General features: G+C 40.8%; 1 protein-coding gene across 5 annotated transcripts in view; it reads right to left on the minus strand.

Annotated features, from left to right (window-relative positions):
• Window positions 1-22,799, minus strand: part of srpk2 (SRSF protein kinase 2) — a 70,656-nt gene that overhangs the window by 32,215 nt on the left and 15,642 nt on the right. The window contains exon 1 of one of the 5 annotated variants that reach the window (XM_085166042.1): window positions 12,476-13,433. The exons of 3 other annotated variants lie outside the window; for them this stretch is intronic. In XM_085166042.1, coding sequence (XP_085022168.1) covers window positions 12,476-12,513 — 38 coding nt within the window. In that variant the 5' untranslated portion in view covers window positions 12,514-13,433. Of the gene's footprint in view, window positions 1-4,425; window positions 6,988-12,475; window positions 13,434-22,799 lie in introns of those variants that run through there. One more of the 5 variants, XM_085166045.1, reaches the window with a different exon arrangement.

Below are 22,799 nucleotides of genomic sequence, written 5' to 3' on the forward strand. Positions count from 1 at the left end.
CTTGGACTTATTTGTTCTCGCTTTTCTTTTCACAGAGACACCTTAACTAGTTTCCATTGGATTCCAGCCCTTGCACATTGGGTGTTTTTGTTGCCCAATGGATTGTACATTTACTTATTTATGTTATAGTTTGTAAGCAAGCCCTTTATTAAGGCTGATAACACGAGTACAAAAAAACAAGGGAAAGTGAACAGGGACAAAAACTAAACTAAAACCTAAACTGGATAAAACTAACCTATGACAACTGTGACAAAAGATATGAACATGATTCAGGGCAGGAGCACGCGAGAAGCTACAAGGAAAAAAACATGAACATGGAACATGAGCATGACCTGGGACTTATAAATCAGGAATTATAGAAGAAACAAAAAGCTAGAAAGAAACTCAACTAAATCCTCACTAATAATAACAAAAACCTCACATATTCCCAATATAATAAGAAATGAAAATACAAAATAAACTGAAAATGCTGGGTCACAGACGCAGCCCCTGACAGGTACTTTTTACACATGTATTGCATTTCAGAGAAATATGCATTGTATTTTATTTTTACTTGACAAATTGTAATTAAATAATACAACAGATAAAGTATTTCTAAACTACTATATAATCATTCTGAGCACTTCTTCAACAATGAAAAATATGTGATATTTAAAAATAAAAGAGTGAAGGGTAGAGCGCCTCTTTAAAGCAATGTCATACATTTTTGTCACTTAAATAATCTTTTTATTCTTTTTAATAATTGTAATAGCCACAGCCAAAAGACTATACATTACACCTTCCTCCACACTGCTCGCTGCCTTTTGATTGGCCAGTTTGATTGTTTCAACAGCACGTCTTTTGAGACTTTCTAACCTGGGATCCCCCCTACCAATTATTAATGACCACCACAATCATTGCTAACATGTCTCTGACCACTGAGAAGTCGCACGAAACAGCTGACCACTCTCGACTGCAAACTTGATGACTCATCCTTAAACATATCCCATTATCACCAAGGTAACAGGTATATTCCTTAGCAACAAGAACACAGTTCTCTACTTTCAAAGCGATAAGGCGTGGGTTTGAGACCGCAGGTGTCCTTCAGCTCTGCTTATGCATTCCATTGGTGGCATCTCTACCTCTGATTGATTCATTGTTCATCTTTCACTCTCTCCTTCTCAGCCCGTGTTGGCAAGACCGCTGACTCATTCTCTCCTCTCCTCCGGAGGATCTGTCTGAGAGTGCAGAACTTAGATCTCACCGCTATTTTCAGGATGAGTCCTGACGTCACTGGCTGCACTTCCCCCACATCACAATCTCTGGCTCTAGCACATTACAACTTTGCAGGATCCTGTTTCGTACCACCAGCCGTGCAGTATTATTAAGGTGCCTTCTGCGTATGTGGCTTCTGCCCAAACTATGCAACTTCTTCAGGAGGAGCTAACATGACAAATCAACAAGACAAAGAACAGACACATAGCAGCCCATCAGCTCGCAAGCATTTTAAAAAAGCACCAAGCAGATTTACAGTAATGCTCCTGATGCTGCTTTTTTTTTAAATTCTGTGCGCTTCTTGTGAAAATCTGGCCTATTTTATATTTATGCCACTTAAGATTTGTATCACCAACTATTATTCCCAGAGCTTTTGTGCAACTTAAAATTTCTTCACATGGATCAGTAAAAGTAGCTTGGTAAAGATGTCAGCACTGACGCAATTTGAAAAACATACAATATCTTAAAGAATCTATGTGCTTTCCATAAACTATAAAAAGACAGACACACTGCTACGTGCTCTCTTTCTGTCATTCTGGGCAAAAGCATCAGCTAAGTGGCCATCACTTGAGATGTAAGCCATAATTTGGTAACATCTCCTCTAATGGGTTTGCTATTTTGTGCTCTTCTGTCCATATTTAATCAAAACACCACAGCTGCCTATGAATAAACACTGAACCCCTGTGCCACAGAGTTCAAGTCCCATCAATTTATACTCACTAAACTAGCTGCTGGTAAAATTCCCCAGAGGGAGCTGATGGATACACGACCACACACATCCGCTCTATGCTAGAGCACATACATGAAGTAGAGCGTGCACACACAGTATACACACAGGCACAAATGCAGACGCACACAAAGATGACAGGCAACAAAATCCAGCAAACAGAATCAATGCAAATGCCGTACGGTGCACATATGCAGTGATGTTTGGTCACCAGAACACATTTGCAACATTCAGTGTCTGTGGCTGCATGGAAAATTCTTTGACTTGGAATAAAATTTGCATTGAAAACAGAAACACTGCTATGTGGCTGGAGAGTTGACATACACATGCGTGTTCACACAGATGGCAGAGTGACACGGCTTTACTGCTATTTCCCAAACATAACGACCAAAACGTTCACCTCCCTAAAAACATAAATTTCATTAACATTTTGTCTTTTTGTGCATCAGATGTATATTTTCTGCAACATTTTATTTGAACAGAAAACTATTAGTATGCTGCTCAGTTCAAAAACATCCAGCCACATGTTTTGCACACAGAGCTTCTGGGTATCTGCTGTAGCTTCAATTCAGCAGCACATGCTGAACGCTCTCTATAGCGCATTTACTCACTCTGCGTTCTGTATTAAACATTCCAGTGACGACAGCCAGCCACAAAGCCCCTTATTGTGGAGGTAACATCCACCCCCAGCAAGTGATAGCATCAAAAGAAAGAAGAAGCTATGTGCATGTATGTAAAACACTACTACAGCACTGTAGGCACAGAGCACAGGCACAGAGGCTGCATGTGTGGGTTGCGTCACCAACCAGACTAACATATTAGCTGGCTGATGCTACTGACAGATGACACATATGTTGGTATTGGAGAATAGGTTGTTCATCATGAGACATGCTTTTTTAAAACCCTAACAGAATATATAATAGAAAAAAAGGCCTGTGGTAAATTTGCCCAACAGATCAGCTTGAACTCTACTATTCCCAGTAAGAACCACAGCTGGCTTACACGTCTCTACAATTACAAACCTTTTAGGCATAGCAAGTTTGACAATATTAGCAAAGATGAAATGGCTCCATCAGTCAAAAGAAGCAGATCATTATTAATGTCAAGCTGCTGCTACATAGGATGAATTTGCTCTTTTCTCTCTCTGAAAAGTCAGAGTGTCAAAGATAAAAAAGACATCTGTTTGAGTTTAATACTCAACAGCTTTTCCCCAAAAAATATAAATTAATGAATTAATAATGACTTAAAAAGATATTTAATGTCCCTCCACAGCCTGCGTATCACTCACATGGAGCTTTACTCGTTAAAATCGGCCCCAACTAGGTAACAGTACACAAGGCACAAGAGGTAATATGTTCCCATTTTATGGTTCGATGTGGTTAGATGGTTTTCTTGGTCTCGTATTCCTCATATTATTTTAAATCCTATCTCATCCATAAAGAACAAAAATCACAGCTTCTTAATTATTATACAATAGCACACTGGAAAAGCAGAGGTGTGATAAGATTCACATATGAATGTCAAAAGGATGTCTCATAAATAGCAGTGATCACCTCGCTCTCTCTGGTATGACATATCCAAGCCTGCTTGCAGTTCCCCACTAATGAAATGACAGTTCAAAGCAGCCTAATGAATGCAAAGACAAACACGACTGCACTAAATGAAAACCAAAAACAAAGCTGAGCTGGGAAAAAATGCTGCAAACTTCCATGTTTTGTAAGAGATATTAATTTTTTTAAGTATTTCTATATCACTCTGGAAAGAAACCCACTGCAGAAAATGTTTATTTAATGTGCAACAAAATCAAAGCACACCTCAAAGGCTTTATGGACTCAATTTGTTGTCCTAAATACACTGATCTGGCACAAAGAAAGAGAGACTTGATATTTTATCAAGCACGAAAAGCCAACCAAATCCTTATATTTGAGTTATTAAGTTATTAGTAATTTATTAGATTAGTAGATTAAGATTATGGCAACTGTTACAGCTATTTTTAAAAAAAGAATTTAAATATTTTTAATCAGTCCTACTGTTCTGGCTTTATAAATGTGTAGATGCAAATCCTGACAGTCGCACATGAATGATTTGGTCTCTCTGCATTGAATTTTTGTCTTATTGTTATTCTGGGACCAAAGCAAAGCTTCTGATCTCTCCTTGTCAGTCATCTTCCCATTTCTGCGTGTGAAAAAACACTCAACACGGAGCCCGTGCAAAGATACAAACCATTATTTAGCCAAATAATTCTGTCAATCCAGCTGGCCTTTATCACTTCCTATTACTCATTCTTTTCCACTTTACATGTTTTATTGGGTTTTTTTTTAAAATAAAATATTAAATAAAAGACCTTAATCTGGAAACTTAGCCATACAAACTAAACCCCAGAATTTAGCCCATTAGTTCTGTCAATCTAGCACCCATTAGACACATTTTTATTCCCCTTCTACCTGTCTCGGAGGGCTCTGTGGCGCAGCCGGAGCGCACAAAGAGCCAGACCCCATCTCTTCTTAGTGGCAGGACATGAGCTAAACTCCATAGGACAAGTTTGAGAGATGGACGAATGGCTGAACAGAGAAAACAGCTCCAGCCTTTAGCTGCAGACTCACAGAACAGCAGTAGATGGACAAGACAAACCAAGCCTTGAATTCCAGCACAAGTCACATGGGGTTGTGACACCCACCTGCTAAGATGCCATCTCAGTGTTCATCTGGTTAGGGAGTATGTGGAGCACATAGCCACTGAAGCAAAAACATGCCATAACACAGACTAAGCTACATCTATTATGTACAACTGTATTTTCAGATCATGTAACACAGATATCACAAATGCAACACTGATGACCGATTACCATATCTTCATCCTCTATTACATTACATTACATTACTATTACAAACAAATGAAAATACACTGTAATATCAATTAAGATACTAAATAGTAATAGTAATTACATAGTAATAACATGAGTTGAACGTCTGTCTATTAGTATACCAGTGTATCTGGTGACAATGGTTTCCTAACCCAACCCTGCTTTCACTTTTTAATTAAAAATAATGATCCATGTGGGCTGCCCTTTGGCCAGACTGGCTATCCATATAAACAAACTAAATTTAGAATTGATTACACAACTAAAATAAGCAGTTTAATATGTACAGATATGCAGTTATCACATGACTGAGATAACAGGAGGTTTCTAAAAAAAAAAAAACCCAAAAAAGTAAAGAAAACACTGATTATTATCAGGTTATTGGTTTAGTAATTTTCTTCTTATATAAAACAGAGTATTACCTTGTTATTATGGGGAGTGTTGCATTTACTTTCCAGATAACTAGAGAGAATATTCATAACAACTACATGCCAAGTTTACCACACCTGCTTCTAGCAGAGTGTGCCAGCACCAACAGGACGACACAAAACCTACAGGACTGGATTACAAGACCTGGATCTATTCTGGATCTGACATCCACTCAGAATAACATCCAGTTCATTAAGTTTTCTTTTCAGCGTTCAGTTAAAGGTGGGGCAGGTAGTTTCCACAAGACGCTATGCAGTCCTGTGAAAAAGTAACCCAATGATTCAGTAGCTCATGGAGCCGATTACAGCCAAACTAACCTGTTTTGTCTTCTGTATGACTTTATCAGTCTCTCACTTCATTGTGGAGGAATTTTGTTCTGCTCTACAATGTTGCTTCAGTTCATTGAGCTTTGCAGATGTTTGTTTATGTTCACAATTTGAGAAGTAGCTCATCTGTTGAATGGCACCAGACGGAGTACCCGTCCCTCCCCACAATGACCCTTGGCCTCCAGGATCCTGTCACTGGTTCACCACTAATCCTTCCGTGGACCACATTTAATAGATACGGACCGCTGCAGACCGGAACACCCCACAAGAGCTGCAGGTTTGGAGATGCTCTGACCCAGCCATCACAATATACCCCTTTTCAAACTCCCTCAAATCCTTACACTTGCCCTTTTTTCCTGCTTCTAACACATCAACTTTGAGGACAAAATGTTCACTTGCTCCCTAACATATCCCACCCACTAACACGTGCCACAATGAAAAGATAATCAATGTTATTCACTTCGCCTGTCAGCGGTCGTAATGTCACGGCTGATCGGCGTAACTTGCAGCAACAAACAAAAACTCAATAAAAATATCACAAAGATCTTTTCACTGCTGAAAGGTCAGCTATTAACCTTTTTTTTTATATCAATACAATATTGTGCACATCTGACTCCAATTATGATAACTTGATTGCATCCTCTCTGTTCAAGTTGAGCATTATCTACACATAAAACAATTAGTTCATGTTTATTTTACAGGCAGAGGACATCTTGTGAACTTTCCAGGCTCCACTTGTGCAAGTCACATTCAAATTTATTTATTGTGATTTTATGCGTGAGCTTGATACTGTTGGATTAGATGAAAGTACTAAAGTCAAACCCCAGCCCTACTGCAAGTGGTGGTGATACTTGTTGTATCAGTACAGTATCACTGATATGAAATGCAGGATTATATGGAATCTTTGGTACATGGTTCAGAGCTGAATAACACCCCCCAACTCGGTGCTGATGCAGGAAAAAAATAAAAAATTCAAACAAGTGCTGCAGGTCAGGAAGACACAACAGCTGAACAGTGTTCTCAGACACAACAGATGAATATTGTTCACAGTTATGCAGCCGACGCGTGACTCAATCCCACAGGGCAGCGTTGAGGATTGGGTGAACTGCGTGAATACAGGTTTGTGTGTTTGTGTGACTCTATCAGGGGACCAAAAAAAAAAAAAGGAAAAAAAGTGGTACCTTCAAAAGCAAGCCCGCTATCTTTTCACACGCATGCATATGGTAAGCCACACAAACAAACACGCAGAGCACAAACAGGCTATTATCATTCCACTGCTTCAGCGCTGCAGCATCAGCGGAGATTAGTCCTCCGGTGACCTAGCATTACCCAGCACACTGCGCAAGTCTGCAGAGAGCCATCTATCTTCTCCCTCCATCTCTCCTCGCCTCTCATCCTCCCCCCCCCCCCCCCTTCCCCAATCATCTTTATCTATCCGTGCCCCTCTCTCCTGAGGATTCTGCCGTCCTGTTTTTTTGCTCTCTGTCTCTATCCTGGTCTCTTCTCCAGAGTTCTCACTCTGGCTTTATCATCTTTATAATTCCTCTGCGGGATCATCTCTCTCCCAGGGCTATCGTCGTACCATGTCTCTCCGCTCGCCAACCCCCCAAACCCTCCAAGAATCTCAAACTTTTCCCTACTCTCTCCTCCATCTCCCCCCCTTCTCTCATTCTTCCTCCATTTCACCCATTTCTGCTGAGTATAACTTACAGTGTCGTAGCAGTAAAATCGACTCCAGGAAGACTAATATGCTGATGGCAGATAGCTGTGAACTAATGAGAGGGAAAGGCCCTGTAGCTGCATGCTAACTATCTGCACTGCAGCTTGAGACGTTTTACAGTAAGATAGGGAATGTAAAGAAAAATGTTCTCCCTCGTCTTTTTCTGTTTCTCCTTCAGCAGGGACCTGTATCGTTATGGAACTACAGTGAATCGGCACTGTTAGTGCTGCTCGTTAGAATTAAAGGAGAGCAGGTTGCAGTAAACAATATATTAGCATTTCAAAAATATCATTTTGTAATTACAGGTAAGACCAAAGCAATATTTATTTTCTCTCCCAATTAAAAAAAGCGTGTAGTTAAAGAAACAAAGCAGATCAAAATGTATAAGTAGCATTTTATTGCAACTGTGTCTGTTAGTTACAGTTTCAAGTTTGCAGGAAAAAAACAGTCAACCTGACAGTTATGAAATATATAATAAGTGATGCGCAACATCAGGTTCCAGCAGGAAAACAAAAAAAAGACCAGAATCAACTTAACAGATGGCAGAGGGAGGTATAGAGCAAAAAGGTGAGGAATAGAAAGGACGAGAGATTGAATAGGAGAAGGGCAAGAATAAGGCTTGGAAAAAATAGAAAGTGGAAAGAGTGGGTGATTTGAAAGGACCAATTAAAGGCCTGCAGGGAAGACTGGAATGTTGTGTGTGTAAACATACTGAGTCAACAGGGACTAGGGACTGGACACACACACACACACACGCACACACACACACACACACACACACACACACACACACACACACACACACACACACACACACACACACACACACAAGAGCAAAAGGAAGTCAAGCCAGTTAAAATGCATTTCTGCTGGTTTTCATGTGGATTTAAGGGAGAACGGTCCCACTTTCTTTAAAGCAGAACAAAAACAGTTTCGGTGGTAATTTTTTTTTTAGCAATTTGCCAAAACCAGTGGAAAAAGAAAATATGCTTTTGTTAGAAGTGAAGATAAACAAACGCGGAAGCCTTTGTGCTTGGGAAAAGCGTGAGCTCATAAAAGCTTTTCCAGAAGTGTGTGTTTTCAGAGTAAACATGCATTTATTTTGCTTACATTTCCATATACAAGGCGTTAATTAATAATCAATAAGTAATTTAAGTTTCATCCCAGAGCACTGACAGCATCATCCTATCGTGCATCTACTGGTGCCGCTACATGACCTTTGAACCTACACTGTAAATCCTACTGAGGATCTCTCACTGGATCAGATGCCCAAGTCCAGATCACATGACCACTGGTGATCGACTTACTACTTGTGAGGTATCTTATTCCTTTCTGCTGCATGTTTGACTCAGTGATTCCTATTGCTGATTAACCACATAGGACTTCAGTACACGAGGTGGAAATTCCCAGAGTTATTCTGCAGTGCAGAGCTTTGACTATCCAGTCAGGTTAGACTAGTTTGCAAGGGCTGAAAACTTCATGGTAGTTTCTGTGGGTGTGCATGTAGCAGACACTTTTATTTACATTTGCAATATCACCAAAAGCCCTCAGAGGGACAAGAGAGATTGCATGCATGAGATTCCTCCTCCTCCTCTTCCATCTGTCTTACACTGAAGGCAGGAAAAAGAAAAAATAAAGAGGTGGAAAGAGAGAAAGTAAAATGTAATCTTATGTTTCTTTTCAGCCATGAGCGAGGGGCAGGTGGTAATGGAGGGCAGACGGGCAGGGCAGGGGGCTAGTTTACGAGCTAGCTCCCTGCCACGCTTCATTAGCTATTGTCATGTTGCGCCACTGGTATGCCTGCACGTGTGCTCGCGCGCCCCGTTTCTGGGTCGGACTAAAGAAGATGGTGGAGGCCATGTAGGCCAGCCAAAGCTGCGTACTCTGCGAGAATGCAATAGCTGCTGAATGTGATGCCTGTCTGCTGCATCGCCCGGCTTCCTGACCGGTTGGACGCATTCCAGCGCTGCATCCTCGGCAGCTCTTTCTGACCTATTCTTCTAACTCAGGCAGTCTGAAAAAGCAGGAAAGAGGCTGCTCAGACCATCTGGTTGTAACTAGCATAACCAGTAAGCTGTGTTTCAACCTGTGACAAGCAGATATAAAAGATATACTTGCATTGTGTGGATGCCCACTAATGAAAAACCAGCTACACAATCGCATTCTAATTGGGTGTAGCCTAAGAAGCACATCATTCTTTTGAAGCAGGTATGTGGCATTTACAACAACACAACTGAGTGTTGTTGTAATCGCACCAAGAGTTTAACGTTTCAGTAGCTGTTCCTCTCAACAGCTACGAAAATTACACGAACCTCAAGCCAGCCTTTGAAAGCCTTTGAACTCTTGACCTTTGGCTGTTTATTTATTCGACTTGTGTTTAATCCCAAGAAAGTCTTCTAAGGATGTAAGCCCTTAACCCAGCAGCATCCGTTATTATGACCTAAAATGACGTGCTGTCACCCTTCACAAAGTTGCTTTAAGCTGCTCACACGCAATAAGGACGTCAAAACACTTAAATATCCTCAAACGGGCAGACACATGCACACAAATACACACACACACTTCTCGTCCTCCATCCATCTCCACTATGCCTGAAGTGCTAAGTTACACAACAGGGATCGTCTTCCTAGTGCAGCGTCTCCAGGAGAAATTTGTCACTGCACTGCTTCTTGCTCTTTTCAGGCCAGACGAGTCCATCCGTTTAGCTTAACACACATCAAATCCACTTATTGTGACAAACATATCACTGCACATCCCGAATAAAAAGCACTCCACAACAGTGTGTGCATGCATGTGTGTATGGTTTCATGGCATCTGGGGCACAGATGGTGTTATAGTCAAAGAAACTGAGCTGATTTGTCTCACAAAAAAAGCTAAACATAGATTTTGAAGTTCACTTGACCTTAAAATACAATCCCCTAATAAAGTGCAAAATAACACTAGTTCATGTTCACATATGTGGTTAGATAATAACCAATATACTAATTTCAATCATTACTGCATGTCAGCAGAGTCCAATAATCTATTCATATTCAGAGAGAAAACTCAGAAAAGCAGCAAAACTTCACAGCTATGAGTGTGAAATGATTGTCACTGCAGCTCCATGTAATCAATGGCTGACTGAAAACACTTGGTTTTTGCCCATCTGACAAAAAAAAACTATATTTCGCATGTGATTAAATAAAACCCTACTTTAAAAGAAAAGTTATTCAAATATATCTTTATAACAATTCTGCTCATTTCTGTTGGGCAAAGCAAGAAAAAAAATCTTTGGATGTCAATTTTCTTGTCTATATGCAGAAAAAAATCCTGACCTCTACAGAACTACAGCTCTGGTCATAGGAGATGCTTGCAGGAGTTAAAGGAGGCAGCAGTGCGTGCATGAGTGCAACTCTTTGGCGTTACCTGCCGTGGAACAAGAGACTGCTGCATTATTCTTGATTACAGAGAGACTGCTGTGACCCAAACAATGGAGGTAGGAAAATAAAAACTGGACAGAGTAATGAAAGCTGTGATACTGTACATTTAGAGGACGAAAGGTCAGGAAGCAGAATTAATTTGTTTAGATGCTATAAATATGACGGTTTACACGCACATATTCACTTTTATCACCAGTCTATCGTATGTGTGTGTGTGTATCTGAATCCATTTATCAATTTAGTTTGTGAGACCAGTATAAAGCCACTCTCCTCTGTGCCCAACTGCCCATGTAATACTGCCTGGTATTGTTACTGCCCATTTACTTTAGCCCATCTACGTGCCGACTGCGCCATATGTTTTAAGTGTGCCAGTCTGGGACCTGGCACCAAGTTGTGTGGATGGCAGTGGCTCTGCCTGATCGTACTTGGCACGGCATCACTAGCTACCTGAGTCATCCAGTCTGCCTGCTCCTGCCCCCCAGCAACCGTCAAATCGAGCTCTTTCCGCTCTTTTCTGCACAGTCAAAATGGGAATGCGGGCTTCTTCCGATTAGATCTGAATGGATATGGGTTCTCATGCATTCAGTTAAAAAAGGAAAAGAAAAAAAAAGCTTTTGCAAAGGTTCGCTTTTAGTTTGACTTCTTGGAAACTACCAATAAACTGAGCTTTTGCTCCCAAACATTTCTCTCGTCTTTACTTCCAGAACTACGCAATCAAGACTGGCTTTAAAAACTGGGATTACCTCAGTAATCCCGGTTTTTACCAACAAACAAAAAAAGCACTGTGTTCACTTTGATCCTGTGGGGTGACTAATTAGGTACGAATAGGTACAAATTATTAAAGAGGGCACAATCTTGACTGAGCAAGGGTGAGATAAGGAATGCTTAGCCCTGATGCATGTAGCTGTCATTCAGTGTAGTGTATCCTGTCCTGGCAATTAGAAAAATGTACGGTGTGCGAGTTTCTGTGTATTCAATTAGCCAAGGTGTACCATATCACTGATAATGCCTGGTGACCTTGCTATTAACACTCATCATTAGGTGATTTGGTATGTGTATTTACAATGAATTTGCAGTTTATCAAATTATGATTAAGCTGCCTGGGTGTGAGTGTGTTTTGCAAAGAGGTTGTGTTGTGTCCGAAGGAGCAATCGATCGGAAATATTATGCACTAAGGTGCGTCATGTGGTTATCTGTTGTCTCGCACTGCTGCTGAGATGCATTGCTGCTGCTGCTGCTGCTGCTGGCCGTGCTGATGTTGACGTGTGTTGACACTCTTGCTGTGTAAGCTCTGAGCTCAAGCACCACAAAGAGACTGCGTGTGTTCATATGTGCATGTATTGTTGTCACTGTTCTTATAGGAAATGTTACGGCCTCGGAAGGCAGCGTGAGCTCATGCATCTGTCTGGAACAGTGTGTGTGTGAGCGAGATGTGTTATGTACTGTACATGCTCATATGTGCATGTTGAAATGTTACAGAACCATGCAACAATAAACCGTTGTGTTTTTTGCCCTGCTACAGTAACTGCTGTGTGACCCAGACAATAGAAGGAACCAAGGCTGACGGAACGGAGACAGAAACAGAAAGAGAAACAGAGAGGAGACAAAACATGGAGGTGCTGAGGGGGATGGTGGTGGTGGAAGAGGCTCGTGGGAAGAAACAAAACGACATGCAAACTGACATATCGAGGCAAAATGAGAACAGTAATGAGAGAGGGAAGGAGGAAGATGAGGTGTTACCTTTCAGGGGACGAGGATTTCTCCGAGTTCACGGACATGAGCGGTGCCTGTTAGCCGCTCTCTGGCCGAGGGACCACAGGAGACGGCGAAATGGAACAGAAAGCTCCTTTTTCCCCCACACCTCTTGTTTTTTTGCTCTTCTCTATTACCCCCGGTTGTGTGTCTGAGTAAAGGAGAGGAGAGGGTTACTGCCTCCCCTCCTTCTCCTCCTTCACGTCTTTTTCCTCCTCCTCCTCTTCCTGCTCTTCCTTCCTCTCTGTCTTATGTCCTCTCACTCTAAAGAGAAGAAAGGATGGGGGACGAGGCTCCACAGAGGGCGATAAAAGAGCAGCTACTGTGCAGTGCACAGTCTGTGTGTGTCTGCCTATGTCCCTGTGTGTGTGTGTGTGCGAGTTGATAGAGAGAGCAGCAATGTCAGTCAGGCGCCCCTCCTCATGTCTGAGCCTCCTTCCTCCCTCCCTTTCCTTCCTTCCTTCTCCTCCTTCACCTTGCCTCTCTCTCTCTCACTTTCCCTCCTTTAACTGAAGCACCTTTTTTCTTGTCTCCCTCTTTTCTTTGTTTCCTTCCTCTCTGGTGTCGCTGGTTGAACCGGGTGATGAAATCTATTCACAGGCTCTCGATCCACAGCGTGTCTGTCTCTGTCGATGCATTTCACCCTTTCCTCTCTGTCTAGCTGGCTCTGTCAGGCCTTCTGCAGCTCTGCACAACAACAGAGCCCAGAGCAAGGCGGAGCATTCCACTTTCTGCGCAGGCAGAGGGGGAGTTGGCTTGTCACACCGACAGAAAAATGAATGCACTTCTCCTTGAGGCATACCCTCCTCCCCCGTTTTCCTCTATTACATAGTCCAGCCCCTCTCTCTATCGCTCTCACAGTCTTCCTCTGTCTCTCTCTCTTTCTCTCTCAATTGCCTTATTACAACATCCTGTATCTCAGGGCAACACAGCACAGATCTGCCCCCCCCCCCCCCCCCCACACACACACACACACAAAATCTGGCATCTTTTCTCAATTTCTCTAAACCTAATTTCCACCTCTGTTTTTTTCTTGCTCGTAAACGTGCGTCTCGTACTTTTCTGCCCTCTGTGTGCCATCTCTTGGGGCAGATGGGTCTGCTTCTACATGAGTGAACAGCTCACAGAGAGGTAGCCAGAGGGTGCGCCATGATGGGGGGTCTGTGTCTTTCTCCCAATCTGACCTCAATATTGCTGTGTGGGTGTGTGGAGATATGCGTGCACGAGTGTATGCAGGCTTGAAGGGACATTCTGGGGCTTATTTGGCTGATTAGTCATTAATCATAAAACTGCTTGCAGTTTACACTGTCTGTATGAAACGACACTGACTTGTTTGGGCTTATAGGACATCCATAAAGTGTTTAAAATGAAGAGAGATTCTGATGGATTATTCAGCTGCAATGTGTTGTTCTTAACACGGATGCACACCTTTAATATCTCAGTGTTTTTTAGGTCATCGCGGGGAATGTTGCAAATTAGTAAGCACGGCTGCTTTGACGTTATAGAACGTAATTAACTCTGCACCAGCCTGATGTCATAACTTCTTTTGTATGGCAATTCCATCAGGCTACTGCACAAACACATCTAGTTACTAAATGTATGGCTCTATGGGTAGCAGCTGGTTGGAAGTCACCAGTTTTGTTCGGACCACATTAACCAAGCTACAATTATCGGATAGATGGCCATAAAATGATCTATATTCATGGTTCCCACAGGATGAACTGCACTGAAAACTGACAACTGATTTCTCTGAACTTTAGTATGTACCCTCAGCCCCGGCTGAAAATGAACTGGAATCACTTTGGTCATCACTTTGTTTTTGGACACTAACAGGGGTGATTTTACCGAAAGCTTAATTTGGAGTGAACAAAACGAAACATCTACTAAATGATGAATAACAACAAAACATGATCGTGCCATCGCAGTACCATTCCACAAACATCGTTACAACCAAACGATCTAGTCCTAAGAGCAGATAACAGTGAATGATTTTATAGATGCTGCAATAAATGTGTTTTCTTAGTAAGCAGTCGAAACATCTGAGAGCCATCAGATGTATGAGAAAAAGAGGCAGAAAGAAAAACAGGAACACAATGATCCTCTTTCTCTCCCATCTCCATACAGTTCCACTTTCCCACATAAAAGGACTACATTAGGCACACATGTCTCAGAGCCAAACTATTGTCCTCATTCTCTGTGGATGTGGGCCAATGGGGGGTAAAGAACACTCTCAGACTCAGCGCATCCAGACAGCAGGAAGAATATTGAGCCGACATGAGAGAGCGCACTCAACTTTTTATTCGTTTCTTTTCAATAACCATTTTTATTTTTGTTTTTATGGTCACAGGAGGTGGGGGAGGGTAGCCGATGCCCACAGCAGAACAACGGTGTAAGAGAGAGGGAAAAAGAACACAGTACGACAAATAGGTTTACATACAGTGCACATATTTACCCACTCTACCCACTATTGTTGGGTTATGCAAAGGAATGACTATGAGAGGAAACCAAAACAAAAGATTTAAGCAGGGATCCCAATATCAGAGCGAATGAAAGGGTAATCATATCCAACTATTGTATGGCTAAAATATTTATTAATGCCAACAAATATTGGCTTATGTCACAGTCAATCTGAAAAATCTTACAGGCAAAAGCTTTAAAGCATAAGCAAAGGCTCAGCTTCAATGTGTAGATTTGAAGATGAAGGTGAGAATTTTTCAGTTTCCCCATAATTCTTATTATAGACCTGATGGTAAAGCTTTGAGTATAAAATACAGCATCCTAAATAATTCTAGGTAAATGTTTAAAAAAAAACAAAGAAAAACATTAAAAATGTAAAAAACCTTTGTAGGTTTCAGCTTCAGTGACAGTAGTTGTTCTTTTCTTGTTTTTCTTTCAGGTGCAGAGCTTTGAAGTTACAGGTTGATCATACAAAACAGGCAAATTGGAGATGGGAATATAGTGACTTGTATTTTTATAACTTTTAAGGGATACATACAACAGACTACATTTTTAAAAAAAGGAATAATGATCTGTTAGTACCTACATTTTAAATGTTATATATGAACTGTGTCATTAATCCATTTTAAGCAGGGTTTCTTTAGTGACCAGACCACGCCAATCCTTTAATGACTAAGTACTAAACAGTCCCTATTTTGTATCATGTGGTTATTTTCCTTTCATACATGTCTTTCTCAGCTGTACACATTTCCACAGTGGGTCAGACCACAGAGAAACTCATGGGTGCCATCACTTCTAAATCCTCCTAAATTTGATGGGTCCATTGGTACAATCCTGATGTCACCTCTTCATTGGAATAAGTCTTATGTAAGGCATGTATACCTTATTCAAGTAAATCACACATTAACACCTGAGTACACACCTACACACACACACACACACAGTAGTATTTCACTCAGGGCATCAATCTGCACACTTAAAGTCTGATTCTCGTTCTATTTTCAAAAGAAGAAGGAGCAAAAGAAGAATAAGAAAGAGGGAGAGGGAGGGAGATGATGACTCTCATGAGCAGATATATTTTAGGAGCTGGTATTGAGGTTGCTGGGAGCTATCTTTAAGCGGCCTACTTCTACTCACTGCTTGGTGAATGCTGGGGAGAGAGAAGGGGTTTATATAGGCAACACACACTCAGACGTAGACACACACTGGTCTTTTTGCAAATTGCTTCTGGACGTACAGTATGCTAAAACAGAGGAATACAGACAGAAGTCAGAGCAATGATATACACAATAAGCATATTCATACACAATGTGCACCATACATGCATGGTGGGGGTATGTGTGTGCATGCTAATGCAGGCGAGTGATATGCTGTTACTTTAACAGTGACTGTGCTTTTTGTGTCAGCAGGCTTGTTTGTGTCTGCAGAAACACCGCCCCCAAGTGGAATCACACACACAAAACAACCTGTCCATGAGTGTGACAGTATGGATGTTTACACCAGCTTGCAAACTCTAAAGAAAACGTCCAAGTGCCAGAAACTGCAGTTCGTCTAATGACCACCTGAGGCTGACTCCAAAAGAAAGCCAGTACACACATATTTAAAAAACAGTTTGATCTAAAAGAAAATGTAAATGGTAAAATATTCTTTTTCCACATATGGCAACTTGGCATAAGATTATTCGTAGTATAATGTATTGTGTTTTCTTGCATATCTGAAATTTTCAGAACTAAATTAAAAACTGTGTACATATAATTGATTTATTTTTATTACCAATAACACAGAACAATAACAAGCTAGTTCTACTTTGAAACAGAGCTATGCAGATTACTTTGAAAATTGTGTTTGTGCAAATGAATAAAATACAAAGTAGCCAATTTTACTGTGCTGTAAAACATAGCTAGAGCTCAAAGTAGAGCTCGATAGCTTGAAAGAAACAGTAAGCCTATCCCAGCTCAGTTTGGCGTCGCGACACATATTTATCCTTTCATTCTTCAATTGTATAACTTGTAGTAATGAATGACTAAATAAAGATTCAAATGTTAAACTTCCATCACCTCCATATTTGGATTAATTTGTTTTTCTTTTGTTGGAGACACAGCATAAGAGCTGCGTGTAACTCTATAGCTGCAGTTCTGTAACCCCGGTGTTTGCTGAAAACTTAGCACTCTGTCCTCTTATCCAAATATAGTAACCTCCTGCTTCCGAAAAACTAAAACCATGGAGGCTGAAATGCTAACACTGTGGCTTCAAGCTTTGCCCAAAGCCAATGGGTGATGTCACAATGGCTATGTCGAATTTTTTATATGCAGTCTATGGTTTGGACCAGTTGGAGCCTCCGATCTGCAGTTGTGCAGACTGCCATATGGATCAGACTCTACAATTCAAACTGCAACACGTGTCAAAAATAAATACAGGAGCATTGAGCTTCACATTTCCTGCTGCCTAAAGAACTAGATCACAAGTAATTTACACTGATGGGTGAAACACACAAACTGTAAAGTTTCTCTTTTTTTCCTTCCATAGTTTGTTTTTTTTTGGTAACAGAAAATGACTCATATCTGCAGACCTGACAATGACATCAAAGGTAACTCTAGCTCAAACAACCCTGAGATTCTGGGTTGAATCACCTTTTTTATTTTTAAATAAGCAGTGTAGGACATAAATGACTCAAACATCAAACCAAGTGATATGAATTCATATCATCTGAATAACCTTAGACTTATGTGATCATTTAAAAAAAGCTGTAAATTAACAATGCAGAACTCTGCTTATTGTTTAAATGAACTTTAAAATACTTAAATAAGCAAGTCAGGTGAAAGAAATATTGGAAGAATAAAATGAGGTCTAGCGTGGTAACGTTATACAGCAGGGGTCGCAAAATCGCTAGCCCGACGTCCCGGAGCTAGCGATATCTCCGGTCGGGCGACCAAAATCTATCTCAGCCCCGCCCGTCGGGCTATCATATAGCCTGACCGGCTATCGCTAGCTCTGGGACATCAGGCTAGCAATTTTGCAAGCCCTGTACAGTAAAGACTATTTTCACAAATGAGAGTCCAGCTCACTCAGAAAAGCAGAGCACAAGTTGACCTATTAATACAAGCGATGGCTCTTTGTTACTTAAATTGAAGCCTGACTGATACAGTGTTTAAGAGCAATACCAACGCCAATATTTGGTCAGTGAAAATCTCATATATCGGCTGATGTCTTATCTTTTTTTCTTTTAGACACACACAACATAAATAGATTTCTATAACTTTTGTTATGCGTAGATAATATGGATATGTTGCCAAATAATCTTGTTTTACTGTCACGTCATGGCATTTCTCCCATCTCTTCTTGACTTTTTGAATTTTCAGTTATCAGCTATTATAGATGCAGATACTGATATCTCACTACATTAGTTGGGCTCTAATTCAAATAATAATCAATATAAACATAATCAATTGGCATCACCAAGTTCAAAATGTCTTTTTTAAGGTTGCCTGGATCATGTATTCACATATAAGATATGTACTGTTTAAATGGCACAGCAAGCAGTGTCAACAACATAGCATGCACATCACAAATGCAGTAGAATTATTTTAAAACTAAGCCCTGTTCCGAGACATTTGGACTCCTCATGGGTTTGGATCCTGCCTTGAACCGTTTTTCCCCCCCTATTTTTCCTCCTACTCATGCCCCATCATGTTTTTTCCAGTGAAGTGAAAAAAAAAGTGTACAGCTCCTTCCCACTACATGCACATAAACACAGAGCGCAGCACGCTGGTCAGGGCAGAGTGCTTGCAATTCCTCCAAACATACAAAGGTAAGAAACTTGCACTTTCTGTGCCTCATTACCCAGAGAAAATCCAAACACTAGACTGATCTACCTGCTCCTGTACGTTTGTGAATCTGTACTTGCAATTTGTAAGTTATATGGTCATAAATCCCTTAACAGCGCCATGTTGTGGGAACAAAACTTAAAACATTAAATTTTTTTTGGTATGAAAGGTTGAAGGTTAGGCTGATGGTTAGGGCTGAGTGTGCTAATGTAATGGTTCGAATAAGGATCCAGGAAACCAATGTAAGTGTGAAGGGATGAAAACAAATCACAAAAAAACCCCACGGCTCTGTGTGGTTTTCTTAGAGCTTATTAACTAAGTGGTGCCTGTTTATTTAATGAGTGAGCAACCTGTGACCTGTCTTCCTGACCTCAGCTGCCTCACCAGATGGAAATTTAAATAGATTGTATCACATGTGGGGTTGGGTAACACTTAACACCAGCCTCACCCACAAAATGGCTAGCTTCATGTTTTTTAACGCCCTTTTACCACGCTAATTACGTAAAGGACAGGGACAATAACAACACTTATTGAAACAAAGATGCCCGTGTGATTAGTTTACTGCTTCTGCTGCTGAAGGAGAGAACTAACTGGTAAATTTAAGGGGCCCCTTAAAAAAAAAAAAAAAAACTGAACATTTTTAGTGGTTTTAAGGGTTGAAAGACACTTTATGAATCACACATTCCTCTTGTCCACAAATAAATGCTGCATATTCCACATTTGGTGAGTTAAACAAAAGATAAATGCTATTCAGTGATTTACAGTGTGACAAAAAACAGGAGAGGCGGTAGTAGTGTCTACAAAGAATCCATTTACCAAAGACCAAAAACTCAAACATGGATGCCCTCTACTGGACATAACTAGGATTGCAATACTGAGAAGAAAACCTGCCGACAATACACTTTTCACTTGATAGCAGGAACTCGTGATGGGATACAAGGAACCAGGGAGAAATAAAAGCAACATTTTGGGAGGCGATGGAAGGATAAACAGCCTGTATTGTTAGAAGTAGGGATGGGTACCGGTATCCGGTGCCATGATGGCACCGGTTCTGACATAAACGGTAGTAACCAGACCGAAAAGCAGCGCACATTTCGGTGCTTTATTTCTGTGCTTTTTTTTCCTGAGATGTCATACACTTTGAATTCTAGCCAATCATTTTAAGTTTTGTTGAGAATAGATTCCTTAATGTAGATCAGAGTTAAAGAGAATGTAGTTTGTGATTGCTTGCAACATTATAATATTGTGGTAATGAGTGTAAGGATACAAAATAGAAAATAGGCCTTGGATGGGAACAAAGAACTGAGGTGCAGGGCAGGAGGACCAACCCCCACCCCCAGGGCATGAAGCAAGAGTTACTGAGGGTGAGGGGCAGACAAAGGGCAAACGGACACTACCTTAAAAGGAGATGGGGGTCAGGGTGTCAGCACCCTTGGCCACTGTACTAGTGTATTTCCATTGTGGGGGTGTTTACTGTAGGGGGGAGGAGACCAGAGGTTATAACTGTAACTGTTGTGTGGAGTTCTTTAGATCAGCATTTAGCATAGGACTGCATAGGAATGCAGTGTGCTGATCTCCAGATGCATCTGTAAGAATAATTGTGTAAAACATGGAAACATCTCAGAGTGATCTCTACCAGGACCAAAAGAATCGCAGAGACCGGCGTTGTCTCGACAGTTTCGAGGATAGTAGGCGGGTCCAGGTACGTACGTTCTTTTAGAGCAGAGCTACAGATTAAAAACGCACAAGACGAAGCGGTCAAAAGTCTGGCTGTACTTCACAGCAAAATATGCAAACTCAGCAGCCTGCAACAAGTGCTTTAAGGTGATGCTGTGATACTGTCAAAGGAGGTAACACCTCAAATCCGATGAAACACCATAGCGGTTTTTTTAAAAGCCGAGAAATGCACCGTATTTGATAGCTTGCTGCGAGACCTCACACCGAGCACATCTACGGCGGGTGTGGTGCCTGTTATCGGACCCGGAGTTAGCAACATCCCCCAAAAACCCGAAGAGGAGAGTCCTGGCCCCTAGCCCTGCCAGTGTAGCAGAAATGAAGACGGATGATGATGGCAGCAGCAGCAGCTTCTCTGCGTGAGTAGCTTAATGTTGTTCGTGTATAATTTGCGTTGAATAGGCTAACCACATTATTAAATTAATGCATGTAAGGTGAACTAGCAAACATCATCATAGCTACATGCGGCTGTCTTCTTGTTTGATGGCAGATACTCCCTTCACCCTGGCCAAAAAGGCTAAAATGACCAAAGAAAAAGTGGAAAACAGTTAAACATGAGGGGTTTTTGGCCAAAGTTTGTGTTTTTTCCATTGTTTCAGCACTGCTTCCAGCCAAGAGTGATACCATATATGCCCCATAGCTGTAGAAAAGGCTAACATTGTTATCTTTTTACAAAAAACAGCTGAACATGAAAGGTTTTTGGACCAATTTTGTGTTCTCCATTCTTTAAGCACCGGTTTGAGCACCGTTTAAGCACCGGCACCGTTTCAAAAGTACCGGTTTGGCACCAGTATCGGATAAAACCTAAACGATACCCATCCCTAGTTAGAAGGCAAGGGGAATAGAAGAAATCAGCTTGGCCTGCGTTTCTAACTGCACAGCATTGTTATAACAACCATGCACTAGAGAGTGGATGTGGCCACTACTGAGCGTTATGTCAACACAGTGATTAGGATATTTCCCCCCTATGTTAATTGATTATTGAAATGATTATTGCCATAATGTCACTGAAACTGTCAGAGAATAGTGGACAAATGTGCCTCACATGACCTATGCAAGGAATTGGAATTATTTAAGAGAGATATGACTTCTGTTTAAACTCAGCCATGTGAAAAATTGACCATGACGCTTCCTGTCATTAGTTACGTTTTACTGGCAAGAAGACAAAACCACAAAACCGTTTAACAGATAACTAGCAGCTCTATCTAAGTTACAAGAAGGAACACACTACCAGAAAAAAACATTATCCTTTTCACACAATAGCAGCTATGCAACAGTAATAAATAAGATATTAGAAAATATGACATTTATGACACAAAATTGCTTAAAAAATGTTAGAGCAACCTGAAAATTAACCAACCTACAATAAAATGAGAAATTAAGCAAGAGGAATATAGCTAAATCAGAATTAAATAGAAAAATAGAAAAAATTGCTACAAAATATAATAAATCATAAATTAATAACAATTAAGAGGTTATAATATAGTAATTAAAAAATCCCATATATGCTACTTTTCACACAGACAGAAATACCACATTTAACGAATACATTTGTGCTCGGGAGCAATTCCGATCTATAGGAATATAACCAGAATATAACCAGCTCGCAAACAGTTGAGTCAGACTGATGGCAACATGCTGGCAGTCTGTCTGCATTTATAAATTAGACAACAAGTTATTTGCAAACCTTTGACAATCTCTCTTGACGATTGATGATTGCAGTCAGTCCAAGTCAGACTGCAACTGTTTGCACAAAGGTTGCTTCTTATCAGCTGAACCATGCAATTGCCTTGCGATCAAAGGTGACCGCGAGTGTGCATCACCCCCAAGCTCCAGGCAGCCATTCAGTCACCACGAGTTACAATCGGTAGCAGAATGTGAAAAGGTAAGTGTGTCCAGTCTTGGAAGGTTTTTCCAGTTAAGCCAGTTAAATCATGTTTACATCAGGATGGTGGTGCATGAGATGAGCCCTCTTGTTCGAGTATTTTAATTTATTTAATAAAATATGAACATTTGATGCCCATGTTTCAATACAATATCATCACACAAAATATCACAATATTAAGCGGTGTCTATTCTTTCCTCCACCCCTGCTAAATAGGCTCTTTCAGCTGTACTCACAGATATACACATACAAAACTGTAGTTTAAATTTCTTACAGTGGAGTGAAGGATAAACTACACTGCCTCCCACCTATTTATTCAAGACAACACTGCTAAATACAAGCTATACACTACTATACAGATGCTTATGAAGGTTTTTTGGTGACACACAAAATTAGGACACCAGACTGCTCA

Source organism: Neolamprologus multifasciatus, chromosome 7, assembly GCF_963576455.1.
Source record: "Neolamprologus multifasciatus chromosome 7, fNeoMul1.2, whole genome shotgun sequence".
Taxonomy (NCBI): Eukaryota; Metazoa; Chordata; class Actinopteri; order Cichliformes; family Cichlidae; genus Neolamprologus; species Neolamprologus multifasciatus.